The 20,197-nt window shown below is 41.3% G+C and overlaps 1 protein-coding gene across 8 annotated transcripts in view; it reads right to left on the bottom strand.

Annotated features, from left to right (window-relative positions):
* The window catches only part of PDE3A (phosphodiesterase 3A), a 539,267-nt gene that overhangs the window by 18,910 nt on the left and 500,160 nt on the right, over positions 1–20,197 (bottom strand). For all 8 annotated transcript variants that reach the window (XM_039544402.1, XM_039544382.1, XM_039544374.1 and 5 more), the window contains 5 exons: positions 17,281–17,500; positions 14,236–14,321; positions 11,586–11,755; positions 9,935–10,072; positions 1,664–1,775 (listed from right to left, as the gene is read on the bottom strand). In XM_039544402.1, coding sequence (XP_039400336.1) covers positions 1,664–1,775; positions 9,935–10,072; positions 11,586–11,755; positions 14,236–14,321; positions 17,281–17,500 — 726 coding nt within the window. The remainder of the gene's footprint in view (positions 1–1,663; positions 1,776–9,934; positions 10,073–11,585; positions 11,756–14,235; positions 14,322–17,280; positions 17,501–20,197) is intronic.

The following is a 20,197-nucleotide window of genomic DNA, read 5'->3' on the forward strand; positions in this document are numbered from 1 at the left end:
CAGGGAACTTCTAGGGAGTTTCAGTTCAAGGAACAGCAAAAAACCATCAGACATTACAAGATCTGAGGACCCCCGCTTATTTTACAATTCTGTAAGTTTTCAGCTTTCCTTTTACTACTAGGTTGCTACTGGAGGGGGAGCTTTTATACACCAGGCACGAAGAGGGGAAGCCATGGGGGAGAACTACTCCCCCACGCAAGAGAGAGAAGAGAGGGAGCTTTTAGCCTAGGAATGAGAGCCCTGCTCCCTTCTACTTCCCCAGCCTTTTGTTATGCAAGTATCATCTGGTCAATACAAAGGGTAAAATACTGGTTCCTTTAAAATCAATGGAAAGACTCCCCTTCATGTCTCGGTGGCCAGGATTTCTCCCAGTTTCTAACAATAAGAGCTTGTTTTCACTGCAACGATTAGCTTGAGTTATCCCACTAGTCTAGCCTGAGTGAGAGCAGCCACATCCTGAAACAACACTCAGGCTACAGGGTGATTGGATTAGCATCTGACCAGCTGGGCTAACTCAAGTTGTTGCCTGTAGCTGCATCCCTGCTGCATCACTAGCTTGAGCATCCGCAGCCCTTGAGCTTCAATCCACACACCCCTGACAGGCCAGCTAGCTTAAGCTTAAAGCAAAGAGCTACTTAAATTGAGCTGGAGATTTGTGCGTGGGGATGGGAGTCAGACTAAGGACAACACTAGAGTTACATCTTGAGCTAACACCACAACAAACACAAGCCCTTATATAGATTTTGTTCAGCTCTGGTATCAATCTCCAACAATGCAACGTGTAGATAAAAGGCCCTTCAAATCCAGGGGAACTTAAATGTTATATTTCTTTGGCAAAGATAATAAAATTCTGGGACAGAGTCCTAGGAATCTGAAAAATATAGCTTATATATTTCTATACAGATAGTCCCATTAAATGTATCTCAATAACTTCCAACATTTTCTATATAATAGGTATCTCTACAGTAAATCATATAGCTATATATGGGTGTATACTTGCTTCTGAATCCATAGCTAGCGAGCATAGAAGAGCTGGGATGTCTGCTGGAAGTTATGCCAGGAGTCCGGGACCACAGGTTTAAAATCACTGTTCTATAGGATCTTTTGTGTGGAAGCATATCACAGTGTGCATATCTCTAACTCAACTCTCCTGGGGGAGCGGGGGTGGGGTGGGGGGAGCAACCATTCCAACAAACTCCAGATAAGACTGACAATAATACCAACCAATAACAAACATGGCTAGATAGAACAGTCCCCGATACCTATAAACTCTCAAAATGAGAGCCATCTTACTACCGGAGATTTACACAGAGTTTTTATGAAGTAAAATAAAAAAAACCAAAACCAAAACCCTAAAAGACAAACAGATGGAAACGTGAGGGCAGAGTTCAGGAAGAGCCTCTGCATAGGAGGCAATTAGCTTAGCAGTGTTGCATGTATTGACAAAATTGTGGGACACTCTTAACAATGCACAAAGCTTTGTGTACATCACATCCTGTACACCAAAAGAGGAATACTACTCTTATGCCTTTAGTCAAGAGGTAGGAGACAAAATGCAGCCCTTGAAAAAAGAAACAGCTGTGGTGACTAGGGAGAGGAAAGAATGTCAAAAGTCAAAGACATCTGAGCAAGAGACTCTTATTTGACCTGGAGTTTTACTTACAAGGTATCTCTCGGTATCCACACTCCAAGGCATGAAAGTAATTCATGAACTCCCGCTCTGGAATCTTAAAGGCTTCAAACAGCCCCATGTCTTCAAAAAGCCTGTATGATACCTGGAAAAGGAAAACAACCACGCTGCTAAGGAGACCAAAAAAGACATCATGAAAGCTGATCCTATAAAGTCACCAGGTCTATCCCTATTCAATATAGGATTGTTCCCTACGGCATTTTGTCATGTGAATCATCTGGTCTAGTTCATGTGAGGAAGCTACCAGTACTTCTGCTGAGACACAGTCAGACAGGTTGTTTAGAAATTGTTCACCAAAATGTTCCTCTTCTTTGTACTCTCTGATTGTTCTAAGCAACTTTTCTCCTTCTCTGATGGTTACCTTCTTACAATACATGTTCTTGGTTATATTCCTTTCTGGTGACACTTAGCCAGCCTAGATATTATCATCAGTTTTAAGTGCCCCAAAATGTGCTAGGTGCCTCACAAAAAACCATAACAAAACCCAAAAACACGGAGGAGATTTACAAAGACTGATAGGAATTAGCATCTCTGCAAATCTGCCCCATATAGCCTGTCCCAAAGAGTATGCAATGACAATTGTTCTGCTCTTTGCCTAATCATTTAAGGGAGAGGAAAAGAAGCAGCCAAGGGTGTCAAATAAAAAGTCAGCCTAATAAATCATGTCACTTTTTTTTTTGTAAACCTTGTAGGTGAAATGAAAGAAGTGAGTTTTCAGGAGGGATATGACTGAAGGGAAGGAATTTTCAGTAGGGAAGACATCCAGAGAGCATTCTTACAGAGAATTTTAGAAGAGGAGTTAATCAGGGTATTCAATCTGGTAGCAGTGGTGGAGTGAAGAAGTTGCTGGAGGAATATAATAGGAGACCAGGTCAGCGAGGCAGACAGCAGTTATCATATGATGTAGGGGCTTGAAAGCGACAACAAATTTCAACTTTATACAAAGTGCAATGGGACCTAATGAAACGACTATGTTAAGTTCTTCCAACTTCCCTTTTGAAATTAGCCTCTTCATTAATTGTTCTTGTCATGAGGTGCCCAGAACCAAATACTGCATTCTTTGTGTGGTCTCACCAGAGCTGTATCAAGGAGAGACACTTTGCATATGCAGTTCCAAAATCATAGTGGCCTTTGTTTCAACATAGCACAACTGAATCTAAATTAAGCTGCTGTCTATCAACTGCTGCGTATTTCAGCATATCATGTGTATGAACTGGGATCTATAATCTACACTGATGGGTGTGGTGTACCCAAGTTTTAACAAACAAACTCTGAATATCCGGCCTTCCCATTGAACTCAGTGCTGCCAGCCACGAGTCTGTCTCAAACCCTTGGGAGAGGGCTGGGCATCCACTAGGGGGGCTCCTCTAGCTTCTCCTGCCCAATTTGCCCCACATCCAGGGCCCAACATAGCTGGTAACTCATCTACCTGAGTTACCAGCTCTTGTCTCAGACCTTCCTAGAGGTATTGAACACTGAGTGACAAGCACCCTGCATGTGACTTCAGTGGTGTGCTGAATATCTGGCCTTCCTAGAGAATTACAATTATTTTAAAGTAACTGATATGAATTTACAATCTGAGCTATCGTCAAGTTTTACACTAGGAATTTCTTATCAAGCAGAATTTCTGCGTGGACTAATTCTGAATGATTCTAGCAAAAAGGAGAAAGGGTGACCAGTCAAAGGGTGCAGCAGAGAGTGCACAAATGTAGTTTCTGACTCCACACACAAGGGATCTCTCTGTTATTAAGTGTCTGCCACTTGTGCTTCTGGTGGTAGCACCTCTGCACTGACCGGCTGCTACTTGAATGATATGGGATGCCAACAGTACCATGTTCAATATTAGTACCCAGAAAGGTGGTGGTAATGCTGGTCAGTGTCGGAGTGGCGACGCCAATGAAAGCCACAGAAGCTGCTGGCAATACTGCTGTAAAGGACACATCAGAGCTGCTTGAAATAGAGCTATTCCAGTGCAGAGACCAGCACTTTAAGTATTGGACTATCCCTCTTAGAACTCAGAGTCTGAACAAGACAAAAATATATAGCAGAACCATCAAAAGAGGGATACAAGTCTTTCTTTAGTTATAGGATATTTAGAAACCTGAGGACACCAAATATGGACAAGAGCGCTCCTAGAGAACTTCTTGGCCATTTCTGTAGCTTGAGCTTCAATGGCAACTGGAGATTGGTAATGGAAAATCCCTATGCATCTCAGTTCTGGAGGCTAACTGTAGGCAGTAGGAGTGTGGGCGATGTGATGGGCTCAGGGCAATGTTAGTGCAAGAGTTCCAGGCGCCTGTCAGGATTAGGACATGTCTGCCCTGAACAGAAAACATGCTTCTTAAAATCTCTGATTGCCACTGGGGACAGGAAGAGAACGGCGAAAAAAAGGAGATCACTCTTCTCTACACGAACCCCTCATTCTCTAACCCAGGGATCAGCAACCTTTCAGAAGTGGTGTGCCGAGTCTTCATTTATTCACTCTAATTTAAGGTTTCGCATGCCAGCAATACATTTTAACGTTTTTAGAAGGTCTCTTTCTATAAGTCTATAATATATAACTAAACTATTGTTGTATGTAAAGTAAATAAGGTTTTTAAAATGTTTAAGAAGCTTCATTTAAAATTAAATTAAAATGCAGAGCCCCCCAGACCGGTGGCCAGGACCCGGACAGTGTGAGTGCCGCTGAAAATCAGCTCGAGTGCCACCTTCGGCACACGTGCCATAGGTTGCCTACCCCTGCTCTAACCAGAGAACATAATAAATCACACCAAGAAGCTAGTCTGTGATAGGTCATTAACTATTCAACCCCCTCTATATTGCTCTCTCACACCTTTCTCTATGTTCTATTGTCCTCTAGTTCCCTACCCTATCGATCGCTTCCTAGTTTTCTTCAACCTACCCCATACCTAATGCCTCCTTACTTTTATTTCCCTCAACATCTTCCTCCTCTGTGGTGCAGCCATAAGAAAGAGCATGGAAATGGAAAGAGAGGATGACATTTTACATGTATTCTCTGGGTAAAAATTTCAACAGCATCTAACTGATTTAGGTCACTAAAAGTGACTTAGGCACATAAGAGCCTTAGGCCCATTCACTTGCACTTTTGAAAATTTTACCCTGTGCATTTAATCCTTAACGAACCCCAAGTGCTTTACAAAAAAATTATCAAAATCCCATGAGGCTTATGTACGCAGAAAAGGCCCCAGAGCATCTTAAATACAGTAAGTTGCACTGGGGTCAGCAGCACACGAAAACTGACACAGGAGGTTTCTCCAGCCCTGTGTGCGCGCCAACAAAATTACTCAAGACCTGTGTTCCCTCTAAGCTGTGCGGTCACCCAGGAATAAATTGCCTATGGATGTTGTGGAATCTCCATTATTGGAGATTTTTTAAGAGCAGGTTAGACAAACACCTGCCAGGAATAGTTTAGATAATCAGTCCTGCCACGAGTGCAGGGGACTGGACTAGATGACCTCTCTAAGTCCCTTCCAGTTCTACGATTCTATATCTAGGTTTTTTGTTTCTACTGGTGGTGCACATTGTGCACATGGATGGAGAAAATTAGAGCAAACATTGCTCAGGACAGGCATCTGCAGCTCTCTAAAGAGAGGAGGATTATGGTTAGGCCAGATGCATAGCCAGTGGGTCTATGCACTGCATAAATCAGCTAGGCAAAACCCTATAAGAGGGAGCAACAGGCTACCTCTACCTATGCCCTAAGGTATGCAGTGTTGTTGTAACCCTGTTGGTCCCAAGCTATTAGAAGGACAATGTGGCTGAGGTAATATCATGTATTGGACCAACTTCTGTTGATGAGAGAGGCAAGCTTTTGAGCTACACAGAGCTCTTCTTCAGGTCTGGGAATTGTGCTAACTACTTATGCTAAAGTATCTGTTCAACCTTGAAATTAACTGTGACACTCTTAGTACCTTTCCCAGACCTGAAGAAGAGCTCTGTGTAGCTCAAAAGCTTGTCTCTCTCACCAACAGAAGTTGGTCCAAAAAAAGATATTACCTCACCCTCCTTGTCTCTTTATGCCCTATGGTAGTAGCCAGAACTGAACTGTGCAGGCAGCTTGACCAGCAGGGCCCAGGATTTCCAAACACAGCATGGAACTCCATTTGCTTCTCTTGGATCATGGCTGAGTTGACCCAGCCAGGATTCAAACTTGCAGCTACGAGGAAACGAGATATTTCAAACCTTAGTCTTAGATCACTGAGCCATGGAAGGCGAGCAGAACAAAAACCAGGAAAGAAAAGACACTAGTTGCTACTGTCTATCTAGTTCATTGTATCTTTTTGCCCTGGATCATACCCCTGTGGGAAAAGAGGAATGGTAGAATATTAATCTGCAGATTTTAATCTTATTGATTCATACAACTGTTAGGCAGGTATTTTTAAAAGCTGCATGCCTTATAAGGTGGTTATTTTTCCCCCTCTGAATTTCCAGCACTGATTTAGGTCAGAGGGGAAGGTTTCAAAATAATTCTGAAGAAGTTGACTGGACTGGGAAGGGGTGGAAGTGAATGGTATCTAGTTCCCAGCAGCTTTTTGGAGAGAAATGGTCTGCTCTTCCAGGCACCAAGAAGGATAAGCAGCCAAGCAAGGCATTCAGACAGAAGAAAGAATGAAAGATCAAGGCAAAGGGACATTTATTTCCTGGTACTTACAGCTTCTTGGCCATCGGAAAATCTGGATACTTTGGCAAAATAATTATTGATGTTTTAGTTGTTATGTACTCTCTATTATAAACTTATTTTTGATTTCTTTCCTCCAATGGCAAATGTTGCCATATCTCAGGAGTATACATCACCTGATGGACAATCACATCCTGGCTTACTAAACAACACCTTCTCCTTTCTTCCTATCTTCTGCTTGTGTTTGGGGTTTAGGGGCAGTTCATCAAGCTGAAGATCAGGTCAGATTCTTATGGTTTGGCTTAGCGCTATGGATCACACATTATCATCACCATTGGTCCTGACTGCATATGGCTTCCTAGTTAGAAAACAGCTGTATGTGCCATATTGCCAACGTGCTCAGTACACTTTTTATTCTTAGGAATAAATAAATTTCAGCACATGCCCTTTGTTTGCAAAGTGGTGTTACTTCCCTCTCCCCTCCCTTCTGCCTTTTTTCCTCCCCTCTATGAAAAACTTAGTGCTTAAATGCATAATTTATAAATCTAATGCTTCTGGCGTCTGTTAAAACAAAAACAAATGCTTCCAGTGAAATGATTTTTAATGGACGTTTCTTTCAAAGAGGGAACTCATTATTTACATGTTGCTCAGTATAACCATCTTCTATGTATTACTTATTACAGGCACATGGACAGTGCCCATCCCAACAGTAGCTGTGCATGCTGTGTACAGCTAAATAAATACATTCCCCTGTAGAGGAACCTAGAAGCCTAGGTTCCCATCAGCATCAAGATAAAATAAATCAGAGACAAGACGATACGGGAAACCGAACAAGTACTTATGCAAAAATTTGGCCAACCAGGCAGGTGCTACAATGCTTTCAGAACCTTGACACTGTAGATTTTCCTAGAATCTGAGCCCTGGCCCATCATTTTAATCCTCTTGCAGTTTGGTAATGGTCAAAGGAGAGATTTTTCCACTTCAAGCTATACATTTTTTTCCAAGCTCACCTACTCCACCTTCCTTTCTAAAGCAAACTGGTTTCTTCCCTACAGGAATTACAATTAGAAGAGCAATAAGCATAAATTAAGGCATTATGTAGCTCCGTGGCTTGTTGTGAAGCTGCAATTTCAGTTGGAGAGTTTTGCTGTTCCATTCTGAAGTGAGATTTTTTTCTGTGAAGGTCTTTCTATCCCTTTGTTTACAGGTTTGCCTGTGCTGCATTTAAGTGCTTTCCATTGTACTTAGCAAGAATGCTTTTATTGTCAGAGTTGTGTGGGGTCTTTTTTATATAGTGGCTAAATCAATTTAACATTCCACAAATAAGAAAGAGACATCTCAAGTAGCCTTAAAAACGCTAGGCCAGCATTTGCTTTCTAAGCCAAACACCCGCCTGGGGGAACATGTCAACTCCTCTTTGTTCCACCTCATAAATTTTGGATTGTGGGGCATGCATAGTTAATTCCTCTTGTTAATTTCCTTTCTTTCTATTTTTTTTTGTTTAAAGATGAGACTATTTAATTGTGGAAAGCAGAGAATAAATCAGTGATGCGTTTATTTGCCTTTGTTCATTCCACTTTAAAGACATACGGTGATATAAATTACACATCAGAAAGTCAACCTGTTCCCCAGTTTTTTAAAAAAAAATAGCTCATTTCATTCAGTCACCTTGCTTCCTTATTAGTGGGGGACATCTTCATTTTTAAACCCAAATTTAATCTTGCGCCACTCTGGTCTTGGGTTATCCCATTTACATTAATGTTAATGTAAATTATTGATATCAGAAATGCTGAAGCCTGAAGTTGAGGATACAACTGTTGTTTATACTAAATAAATTAATTCCAAGATTTTGAAGCACCTCAGATTGATTTTTTCATATCCCTCATTTTGCATCTTTGCCCCTCACCATGCCCCACTATTTGGGCTTTTGCAGGTAACAATTCACTCATGGTGTGGACAGTGATGACATCTTCAAGCAGGTTTTCTGAACATTCAAGGTCTGCGGGTAGAAGCAGAAGGGGGAAAAACAAAAATGGCAGTGGTGGAGGGTAGTGATTACTGAGAAGTGGGGACAACAGGGGAAAACAGCTGGAGGAAGTGTGTCATTTCACACTCTCTCTGGTAAGAAGTGCTATACAGATATATATGCACAACCAAAAAAATTTGTTTACATCTCCAGTTGTTCGGTGTTTCATAGAGAAAATGTTTACGTATAAACAGACAGAAAAATAGCAATAATATATAGTGAAACGCAAGAGTGCCTATGTATTGGCCTTACTGTTGTTGTAACACATACCAAAAAGATATAGAATCAAAATTCTACTCTCTATATTCTGTCAATTGTAGGGCCTTCTAAATGATCACCAATACACAGCGTAGGCTTCCCTCTTACCCTAGAAGGAACCCGGAATATTGGCAAGCTGGTTTTGCACAGCTGTTACATGCTGAAGTACAGGCTGGGGTTGCTGACAAGGAAATAACTCAGAGAGTAAATCCTAATGTCACTCTGAATTTAATCAATCATCTTTCCTGGTTGGCTTTTGAATTAGCCGTATGCAGCTGAATAATCATCAACAACCAAGGGACTAGGACTTGATTTAGCATTAATTGGAGCTTGTTACACTGAGGGCTGGTTAGCACCTTAACCTCTGTGTGTATAATGTGAGACAGTTAAACTTGATTAACACATTCACTGCTTTCCAGTAGCCTCCCGCACGTACTACTTTGTAAAGAGATACTCTATCAGTCGAAACCCAGTTTGTTTTGGGGGTTGTGTCCTGAATATACATTATACACTTCCCCGGTTGACTAAACCATTATCCCACTACAAGAGAAAATGGCCAGTTTGTCTCTGTGCCATCAAGAGGTGAACGACAGAGAAGAAAGCCTGGCCAAGAAAGTGGTGATGATTATAGGGGGGTCAATTGTACTGTGTAAATAAAGGTGTAAATAAAGGTTGTGTCAGCACCTTCATTCTACTTGGAGGAACAAATGAAAAGTTGGCAGTTAAAAAGGAACCTTAGCAGGTTATCACCCCCTGATTCAGATCTTTATTAGGTGGAGTAGAAGTATTTACTGCCAACATGTTGACTCTTTAAAAGTGAGGTACAGGGGCAAGATAGTAGGACCAGATTTTTTCCATGAATCTTGGTCTCATGTACGGCTTGACTAGGATTTGCAATGTAAGAGAAGACCAGACCTACTCTTTTCAGTCAGCTGCCTCTTTGTGGCCCTCTCTGACTCATGTGATAGACTCAATGCAAAATCCTACAACACAGCAACCTGAAGATGGTGGTGGCAGCAGCAGCAGCTTTTCGAGTCATAGTGGAAGGTACAGTGGGTCAATATGCATTTACAATTCTTTTCAGAGACAAGACTGGGGGAAAAGGAAGTAGAAGGAGACCTTTTAATGGTAATGGATTTGTGGAATTAGCTCAACTGCTGCAACCATGGAACTTTATGGCAGGATTTCCCAGTTCCTGTGCTGCTGTAACTTACAGGGCCCATCACATTTTTAAAGCTCTATTTTAGTCTGTATCAGTCTATGCACACACAGTACACTGGGACTGCACATCCAACCTGCCTGTACAAAACATGCTTCTTACCTGGCTGAGGATCCGACCGCATTTCTTTCCTATTTTTTCCACCAAATCAAAGACTGGGAAGTTCCAATTGTTTAGCTGATCCATAAGGGAGTCCAAGTTGTCCATGACAAGAGGCTCTGGGGCAAGGATAGGTTTGTCCTGCACCAAGAATCAGAAGAGAGAATTCTGATAGATCACAGACTTATGAAAACTCAAACTAAAGAGGTAAAAGTGCTATAAATCTAGGGCCAAAATTAACCACTGGCATAAGCAGGTGCCATCTCATTGAATACGCTTGTTTCCACCATATCTTAATTTAGTCCTTCTACTTTATAATTTTTGTTATGCTGGAATTGATAGGCAATCCTGGAAATGAAAGACTAGTCTCTGATTATTACAACTGCAGAGAGGTCATTCACTTTTATTGTAAAACTTGCATTGGGCAGAAGAAAACATATTCATTTGTTATTTCCATATTGTGGACTGCTAGAGACTAACAACAGGATTCAGGCAACAAATTCCAAGCTAGTCTTACAGTGAATAGAAATGTGTAAGTAACATTCACAGATAATAAAATAATATAATAAGAGAGAGACACTGAAAAGAAACCTTTTTTGAAATCTGAAAGAAGTCTCACCCTTTCCCTGCCTCCTACTCTTTACTCTCTCCCAGATCTTCATTTTCAAGTAATGACTGGAAGTGGAAACAAAAGAACCCCAAAACCTCCAGAAAAATCTCTTCTCTTGGCATATCCAGCTCTGACCAGAAGCAGAGATTGCTAGAAATGAGAGTTTTCTAGTCTAATTGCACAGATTTAAGGGGCTTTAAAATTTTGATTAAACATTAAAACATTTGCTTGCTCATTTGAACCAAACTTACAACTCACTACAGTGGTCCTATGAAATATCAGCATATACCAACATTAGTCTCAGAGTATATGGTACATGATGTACAAATGTCTTTCCCTATATTTAGTACAGGAAATAACTATAATAATTGTGTAGTACCCTTTGGCAAATGTTAATTTTTAATGGTGACCACTGTATATGCTAAACAAGGTTACAAAGTTTACTAGGCCATTAAAGTGTTTACATGGCTAATCAGAAAGACTGTGCACATTGTACTGGTAACATACACAAGATTATTTCCATACCTGACAAGCAAAATTTTCAAAAATGTGTGCTTAAAGCTAGAATCCTAAATTCATATTAGGTATCAAAATAGGTGGCTTAATTTTAAAAAATGCTAAGCACTCAACAGCTCCCACTGATCTGAATGGGTGCTTATTATTGATGGAGATATCCTATCTCCTAGAGCTGGAAAGGATCTTGGAAGGTCATCAAGTCCAGCCCCCTGCCTTCACTAGGCAGGACCAAGTACTGATTTTGCCCCAGATCCCTAAGTGGCCCCCTCAAGGATTGAACTCACAACCCTGGGTTTAGTAGGCCAATGCTCAAACCATGGAGCTATCCTTCCCCCCCTTTCTAAAGCTTAGTGCTTTAGAAAATCAGATCACCTATTAAAAGATACATAAATGTGGACATGATCCTAATTTATGCAATTATTTTTGAAAATCTTGTCCAGGGTCTTTAGACTGCATCATTCTTTCCCAAAGTCTTGAGCTGTATTAGAATAAAGTATGAAAGCCTTATTTAAAACAATTGTGAACTACCTCAGGTGGTATTAAAGGGTGCAACATGATAGTCTCAGGCGCATACGTTCTGCAGACAGATCCCTTCCGCATCTGGTCTTTAGAGCAATCTGTCTCGTCATCATTTTGTACAATATCGCTGCTGTCACTGTTGTTGGTTTCATAGTCAGAGGTGGCTTGAGCTGGATCATCTATAATGCAAATTGGACTGTTTTGAGAACTGTAAGACCCTACTAAAAGGCATTCTCTCTGACCATCTGAGTAATACCAACATGATCTCTGACTCACATACATATGTGCTGCTTGGCTAGGGCTGAAATCTGACAGTCTATTCAACTGCACTGAAAGAGGTACCCTTGCAGGGTCTGAAAACTGGGACCACAGAATGAAGAATGAGGAAACCCTGAGGACTAATATTAGGATGGGCCAAATTAGGTGACAGAGTGAGACCACATTTATTGCATATTTTTAACCCTCTAAAACTGATTTAATGCAGAGTTTATTCAGATTTCTCTTTATAAAAATACTTTGTGCCACGCATGGTATATTTTTAATATACACAATTATTTTTACAGTATATGGAGTAAGTGCTGCCCTGGGATGAATATGGCTCTCCCTGAAGTTACTGAAAACCCCAAGCACCTACATCTGAAGGCTGAATTTAGCTTCATGACTAGATATAAATATACAGATATTCTACTTCCTAGATCCTGAGCAAGAGTTACAGTTCGAGGTGTAAATTAGATAGAGAAATGAAGCTGACAGAAAGAACAGCGGCTGATAGAAAAGTCTGCAATGGAAGAAAGTATTAAAATTTTAGAAATAATATTTTTCTGGATAGAAAAAGTGATAGGATTTCCAAAAGCCTATTTTATCTCAACTCTTGTAAAAATAAAAAGTGATAGAATAAAATACTGCTGTGCTGTCTGTATCCTTCAAAACAACATTACCACGTACAATGATGTGATAAACAGCCTGAAAAGCAACTTCCAGGGTCTATATGTTACTGAATCATTTACACTTAAAGTTCACGAGTAAACATTCACACAATAAACGCTACATAATGTGCAGCTTCTGGATATCTAATATGGAGAGGAAATCAACATACAATTACCTTACCGAGGCATTAACTTTTGCTATATTCACAGGTTTCAAGGCCAGAAGGGACCTTTGTGATCATCTAGTCCGGTGGTTCTCAAACTTTTGTACTGGTGACCCCTTTCACATAGTAAGCCTCTGAGTGTGACCCCCCCCCTTATAAATTAAAAACACTTTTTATATATTTAACACCATTATAAATGCTGGAGGCAAAGCAGGGTTTGGGGTGGAGGCTGACAGCTTGCAACTCCCCCGTAATAAACTTGTGACCCCCTGAGGGGTCCTGACCCCCAGTTTGAGAACTCTTGATCTAGTCTGACCTCCTGTATAACACAGGCCATAGAACTTCCCCAAAGTATTCCTAGAATAGATCTTGTAGAAAAATACCCACTCTTGATTTAAAAATTGTCAGTGACGTAGAATCCACCACAACCCTAGATAAATGGTTCCAACGGTTAATTACTCTCACTGTTATAAAATTGTGGAGGCGGCGTGTCCAGTTCCCAGGCCAGACACATGCCTGTACCCATCCCTAACTCACTTCTACACTGCACACTCCTTTCAGCAGCATGTACAGTACATAAACTATATGCCCCTCTAGATGGGCATAAATAGCAGTGTAGACAATAAGACACTGCTGAGGTGAGTAGAATAAAGACATGCCTGAACCCTGTGGTATATATACCCGGGTATGTACCCAACACGACCCTCTACATGCCCAAGCAGTGCCTCTCACATCTACACTGCTACTTCAGAAGTGAAATGTTCCTGCAGCGGGGAAAGGCTCTGGCAGCTCCCTGTTTCTGGAGCATTTTCCCACTGCAGGAGCCTTTCCCTGCCACATGGAAATACTCCAGCAGCAGGAAAAGGCTCTGGCAGTTCCCTGCTGCTGAGCATTTCCACGCTGCTTCCTCTCTGCCAGAGCCTTTCCTTGCCACAGTGAAAGGCTGTAGCGGGGGAAGCTCTCAGAGCCTTTCCCCACTGCCTCCCTCCTGCCAGAGCCTTTCACTGACACATGTAGCTACATAATGCAGTGTGGACACAGCCTGCTTTTCACTGAGGCGTGTAGCTACACATATCCTACACAGTGCTGCCAGTGGTGTGCAGTGTAGACATAGCTGTAACATGGCTTCAATAGAGCCAGCCTGCCAGAGTCACCATGCCTTGAAAGGGATTTCCTGGGACGGAAGGGTCTCCGTGGTAACATGAATATGACCTATGCTGCATTAACCCTTCTGCAGGTTGCCCACAGAATTGGCAGGACCAGGAATATATCTCTACCCACCCTCTTCTCTGTTGCAGATCCCTGGACTTGAGGAGGCTGCTGAAATAACAGTTGACGCCTCCAGACACTCACAACCATCTGTTGCATGGAGAATGTCTTAAGGGGATGGTCTTGGCCTAGGACTGTTACTGTTCCAAAGGAAAGGAAATACAAACATAATTCCTGTGATCTCACCTATGTACTACCGCTGTATTAAAAAAAAAAAAAAAAGACAGACATGTCTACACACTCCCTCAACAACCACATTTTAGAGGAACAACTTTTTTGATTTTACAACCAGAAAATTACCTGTTCTGGTCAGGGCATGTGTTGTCCCATCACCTCTCTCCAGTGCTCCAGTGCCAGAACCTATTTGGCTATACGGTCTGCCACAGCTGGAACACAATATTAAAGAACATGAACATTAAAGAATCATGTAAATTACAGAGGAAAAGTCATCTAGACCATTTCTTGATCCTTGCTGCTAGTACAGGATTATGCCCTATCATATAATCTACAGTCCCTTGTGCAGTCAAAGGACAAATTCACAGGAATGCTCTGATTTTTTTGTTGGGTGCCATTATTGCAAAAGGCAGCCATAAACACAGCTTAACCAGCCAGCTAAGCTCGGTTTAGAGCTGCTTGAATTACCAGTGTGGTGCAAAGGAGGCACATCATATTAGTGAATCCCACCCCAATATGATTTTTAAAAATATGTTTATTATTTTCTAAGTTTACAAGTACAAAAGAGCAAATTAAAAATATAACACAATTACACTATTAAAAGCAATTTTTTTTTTATTTTCATAGCTTGACATGGCAAGCACCAAGATGCAGGAGCTATGAACTGCCAATCTTAGAGGTGTCAGGGGTCAGCCCTGGCACAAATTAAGCACTGAATTCAGGGATATCAAGTGAAAACAGAGTGCAAAGGAAGGCAAAAGTGAGCACACTGTTAAGTCTGTAGGAAATCTGGAGCCTGATCCAAAGCCCTTGGAGTCAAAGGAAATCTTTTAAAGATTGCAAAAGTGTAGACCCACTAAATCGACCCCCCGTGGATTGATCGCCACAGCATCGATCCATGGTAAGTGTAGACAAGCCCTAAGTTAAAAAACCAGAGATCCTATGTACGTTATCGGTTTTATCCCATTTAAAAGTGCTTATCAAATTCAAATTGGGTAAACGTCCAAATAATGAGGGCCACAAAATTGGACAATGTGGATGACGTTAAATGACTTATTGATTTGTGATGCTACAGCATTTACGAAAGCTGGCTGGACGGTTTTATTGCCAACTAGCCTGACATACTCCACACCTGAGTGAAGTGTAAGACAAGCAGAACTAAAACCAAGTGCTGAATATATCCCACTAATCTCCTGGGCCTGGAGCACACTGAAGACAAGGGAAGTCTTCTCATTGACTTCATCTGACTGTGGATCCAGTCTCCAATGAGCAGCGGCCTTATAAGTGCTGGTCAGTGAGAGAGAGCAGGGCTACTAACTCTTGTAAGTTTTTTGTTTGCGTTTAATGTATAATTATGTACACTTTTCTTCACTGTTTTTACCTCATATACCACGAACACATAGTAGCTTACACTCTGAATATCCAGGCTTGAGAAAATTTACTACTACTACTGATGCAACCAACTCCAAGTGACATTCTCTTGTGGGATAACCCAATCTGTCTCCCTTAGCTGTTTTTTCTATATTATATTTATGTTAGCAGTGGGTACACTATTTATGTGCTGGGGTTCAGCTTGTATCTGCAGAAGTGACATCTGTATACCAGTAACAAGTAAACTGTTATTGTTACAGATGATTCTGCAACAGTGTTCTCAGTAATGACGATACTTATTATTAGTATTTTAATGGATGACATTTATATTTGTGTTGACAACACTGATATTTTTGGCTGGGGTACCAGTTGAGTTTAACTATATGTTTATTCCAAAACCTAAATGTTTTGTTTCAAAAACCAGGTAAGGTTGCTAAATGCCAACAATGTAGTTACTTATCACAGCAACTACTCGCAGCCTCAGCTTTGAGTGTCCCTATGTAACTCCACACACAGCAAACTCCATCAACAGATAATAAAAACAGCACTCATCTAAAGTCACGTGAATAAGTCAGTCAGAAAAAACACTGACGATTTTCGAGAAATAAATGAACTAAACCCCTGGCACTGAGCTAGCACGTCAACACTTTCTAGCATCTAATCCAACATTATCTCAAATGAAAGAGACCCCTATTGTAGAGTGTTCTCTTCTCATTGACCCCAGGTCACAAAAATGTAACTGCTGAGATCAAAACTCGCAATGTGATGAGCTTGACTGTGTTCATGCCAATCTCCAACAGGGTTGACACACTTCACACCATGATACTGAAATTTCTCACAGTGTTGCATTGGACACACATTGCTGAGTCCATTATTCATGTTTCACTTCAACTAAGTCTTTTTGGAGACATGAAACAATAATACTTCCAGGTGGTGACCGCCCAAGTTAGAAGCTGTGTTCTCTTAGAGTAACTAAAAGTGTCACTTAAAGTATGGTATTACTACATTGTTTTGTAATATTTGGCAGTAGCAACAGACATCTTCATTGCAATTGCATCTTTAAAATATTAACCACCATTACTATTCTGTGTATTTGTCTCCATCTCTGGAAGGATATAATCCATTCAGTCCATCTTGTGGCCAAGCTCACAGCAATGCAGACTTTAGTTTAATTATATCTAGTATTGTGCTAGTTACATGTACTGTGTAACGTAGTAGAAACTGTGCATTTTGAAAATGCTAAAGGCAAAGAGCTAGTGTGGCAGCAATACATTGGGCACAACTATAAAATGTACCTGGGACAGGGGAATGGAGGATGGACAGTCCATTTGAATTTCAAGTACAATAGTTTATCTAAAACATTTAAGCTTTTGCCAGCATCAGAAAAATTGACCCACTGTGGATCTTTGGTCTGTACTTTTCCAAATCCTAGGTGGCTGGCTCTTATCTCTTAAATAAGGTTTGTATATTGAAAACTGGAACATGACCCCGAAGTGTGTGTTATTGTGACTAGAGTGTGGCATGAAAAACACATTTCATTAACATGAAAATTTAGATGAAAGAAAATCACAGATCGATTGTCTATAAATCAGACTACATACTCAACATAAGTAAAAGCTTTTAATTGCAGTTAATCGTTTTGGACTATAAAAATACTGTGTAGCATTGAACTAAACCATTGCCGGTGTACAGTGAACTGATGTGGGGAAAACTATATCAATACGCTGCGCTGAAGTAAATCAAGAGTATGGGCAAGAAAAAGGGAAAAACAAGCAGATGTCTATCAAATTAACATTTTACCTGCTACAGATAACAGAGGGGCCCACAATCTGCTCCGAAAGGTCTGGTGCGCTCTGAGTAGAAGTTAGAACCTTGTGTGGTTTCAAGGTCTGCTTGGTGTCCGTGTCGGTAGGGTCTGGGAATTGCACAGAAGAGGTTTTGCCAGTGGGACTTGTGGCTGGGGTTCCCTGAATAGGTGAGTGGCACGGGGAGGTAAGAGGTGAAATGTTTGGCGGGATACCTAGCAAGAGAAAACAGTTTCTTCAATTCAAAAAAGTCAATATACAGATATATCAATTCACTGTATGCAGAGAGAATTACTTCCAGAATACACAGAGTAATACAAAAAAAGTCTCCACACAGGGGCCAGGACTCTGCTAGCATAAATCAGAAAAACTTCACTGACTTCAATAGAGCTATGCCAACTACTAGCTTTACATGTTTAGGGTATATTCCCCTTTGATAAGGGCATACAAGCAGTATACACAAATGAAAGAACACGGTAGGAAAATAAGGGGAAGCAGCATGGTCCAGAGTATATGGCAACAGACTGGGAGTCGGGAAACTTGGGTTTTATTCCAGGTTCTGCCATATTTTCTGATAATGGGCAAACCACTTAATTTCTTTACTTTATAGATGGGAAAATTGAAACGCAGAGACAAAAATGCTTACCTGCCTTTGTAATGAACCCAGAGTTCTACATATGAGTAGGTAAGTGATAAGCCAAACAGTGATATTTTAAAATAAGGATAATATATTATCCTTTCATCTTAAAGGATTTCAACATTTTTAGAAACTTGAGAAGACACATGCTCAAGCACCACTGAGATATAGTTGCCTCAGTTGTGGCGCAGAGGCGAGCACCTCTGGGATGAAGTGCAGCACCCAAACTAGTGCACAGATGGGATGTGACAGGGTTTAATGTGGCCTTTGTGGCTCCCAACAACTGGCCCTGTGGTCCTCCTACACCCCACCCCAAGAAGCAGCAAAGTGACTGGAAAGACGCAGTGAAGATGGGTCCTCTAGGCCTATCTAGAGAGACCTTAAGGAAGCAGCCAATCAGAGCCCGGCAGACTCAGATAAAAGGAGATGTAGGGCCTTATCAGGTCAGTTCCTGGCTGATTTGCTTAAACTGGATTTGCAGGGAGAGAGAGGACCTAAGAATGTTAACCCTGAGATAAGGGTGAAGCTAAAAGGGGCCCAATAGGAAAGGCCCATGGAAGAAGCAGCAACAAACTGGAATCGAGCAGTGTGAAGATGCTATTTATACGATCCCTGGTCTGGAACTCAGCATAGTGGGTGGGCCCAGGTTTCCCTACCTGTCATAGGCAGAGTGGTGAAAACCCTGGAATGGGTTCATTTGGACTTTGTGATTTGGCTGGAGGGCCAAGGCATGCAAGACCCACCATGGTCAGCTGGCCGGGGGAGCCAGAAGCAAGAAAAGTACTGCAGTACTACACCCAGTCCCCCATTACAAGGGGGCAAGGAGACATTCTGAGCCAAGACCATTGGGGTAAACCCTTACTCGTCATGATGCACCCATAGCAGAAAAGACCTTAAAGTCTCATACAAAAGACTCACGAACAATAAACTGCAAGGACGTAAATGTGTGTATTTTAGAAAGGTGAAGTGCTGAGTGAACCTGGCTGGAAATTGTACCTGAGGTTACAGGAAATGTCGCGCTTTCAGATCTACTAAGCCATATTTCTCATGCTCAGCCACCCAGTTTTTTTAGCATGTTTATTTTCAGGTCTACAGAAAATGTTATTTTTACTTGTTTGGCACAACACAAACGTTCAAACTACCTAAACATATTTTTGGTAAAACAGTCATCTCTGAATTAGAAAATAATTTTGATTTAAGATTATGAAGCATTAACCATAATAGTAAAGGTTTTTGATGTTTGCATCTTTCTAGAAATCCACATATCCTCAATATGTCTTTTTGATGTCCTCTGTCACTTTAAAGGAGTAAAAATATGGAACCTTATTTAATGGTGACCATTCAAAAGTCAAAATTTGCAGTCAGTTATCACACAGTAATATTTGAGATACCACCATTTTTCTCTGTACCAGGGTAGAAGCACATTTCTTCTCTAGGGAGCTCAAAATTACATCTCTGTTATTTTAATCTCTTAGGTTCTCATCTTGGTGTTATCCCTTTGTTTATAACTGCTATTCTGTTATTGTGATATCTATCTACTTCAACTTCTAACTCATCACGGTAGTATCTGAGCACTTCTCTGCCCAAAGGGCCCTCAGGTTCTTTATATATTCTATACATGCGGTCTACACAGAAATCTCTTTGCCCAGTATGGAAATGCAGCCACCTCTGAGGAATGACATAGTAGCGCAAAGCAGCTATACAACAGCTTAGGTCAGGAAGTAAAGCAGAAGTCTGCATCCAATGCTGCAAAGGAAATTTTCGGCAAGCAGTATGCAGTCTGTAATTAGCTAAACTGCAGTTTGGCCACAGCAGCAGAGCTAACACCCCTAACTCTTGCAAAAAGTGCCAGGATCTTTAATGGTCTTAGGGATGAAGGATCTTGGCTTTGCATTTTATCCAAAGGGCCATATCCCTTGCTTGCTGCTCCTCCCAAAGAAGTGAAGCAAATAGCTCTGCATTAAACAAATTCAGTTAGAAATCCTGTGTTGTACGTAAGCAATATCACTGCATTGCATTCAGGTATGTAATTAACCTGACAGCTGGGTGGCTGCCAAATTTTTGAGCTATTTTACTTCTACCCAGAATGCATCTGCTATGCTGCTGTAACACAGTCCTGTACCAAGCATGCTATAACATTCTAGAGCAGTGTTTCCCAAACTTGGGATGCCGCTTGTGGAGGGAAAACCCCTGGCGGGCCGGGCAAGTTTGTTTATCTGCCACGTCCACAGGTCCGGCCGATCGCGGCTCCCACTAGCCGCGGTTCGCTGCTCCA

The sequence above is a fragment of the Mauremys reevesii genome, linkage group 1 (genome assembly GCF_016161935.1).
Source record: "Mauremys reevesii isolate NIE-2019 linkage group 1, ASM1616193v1, whole genome shotgun sequence".
Classification (NCBI taxonomy): domain Eukaryota; kingdom Metazoa; phylum Chordata; order Testudines; family Geoemydidae; genus Mauremys; species Mauremys reevesii.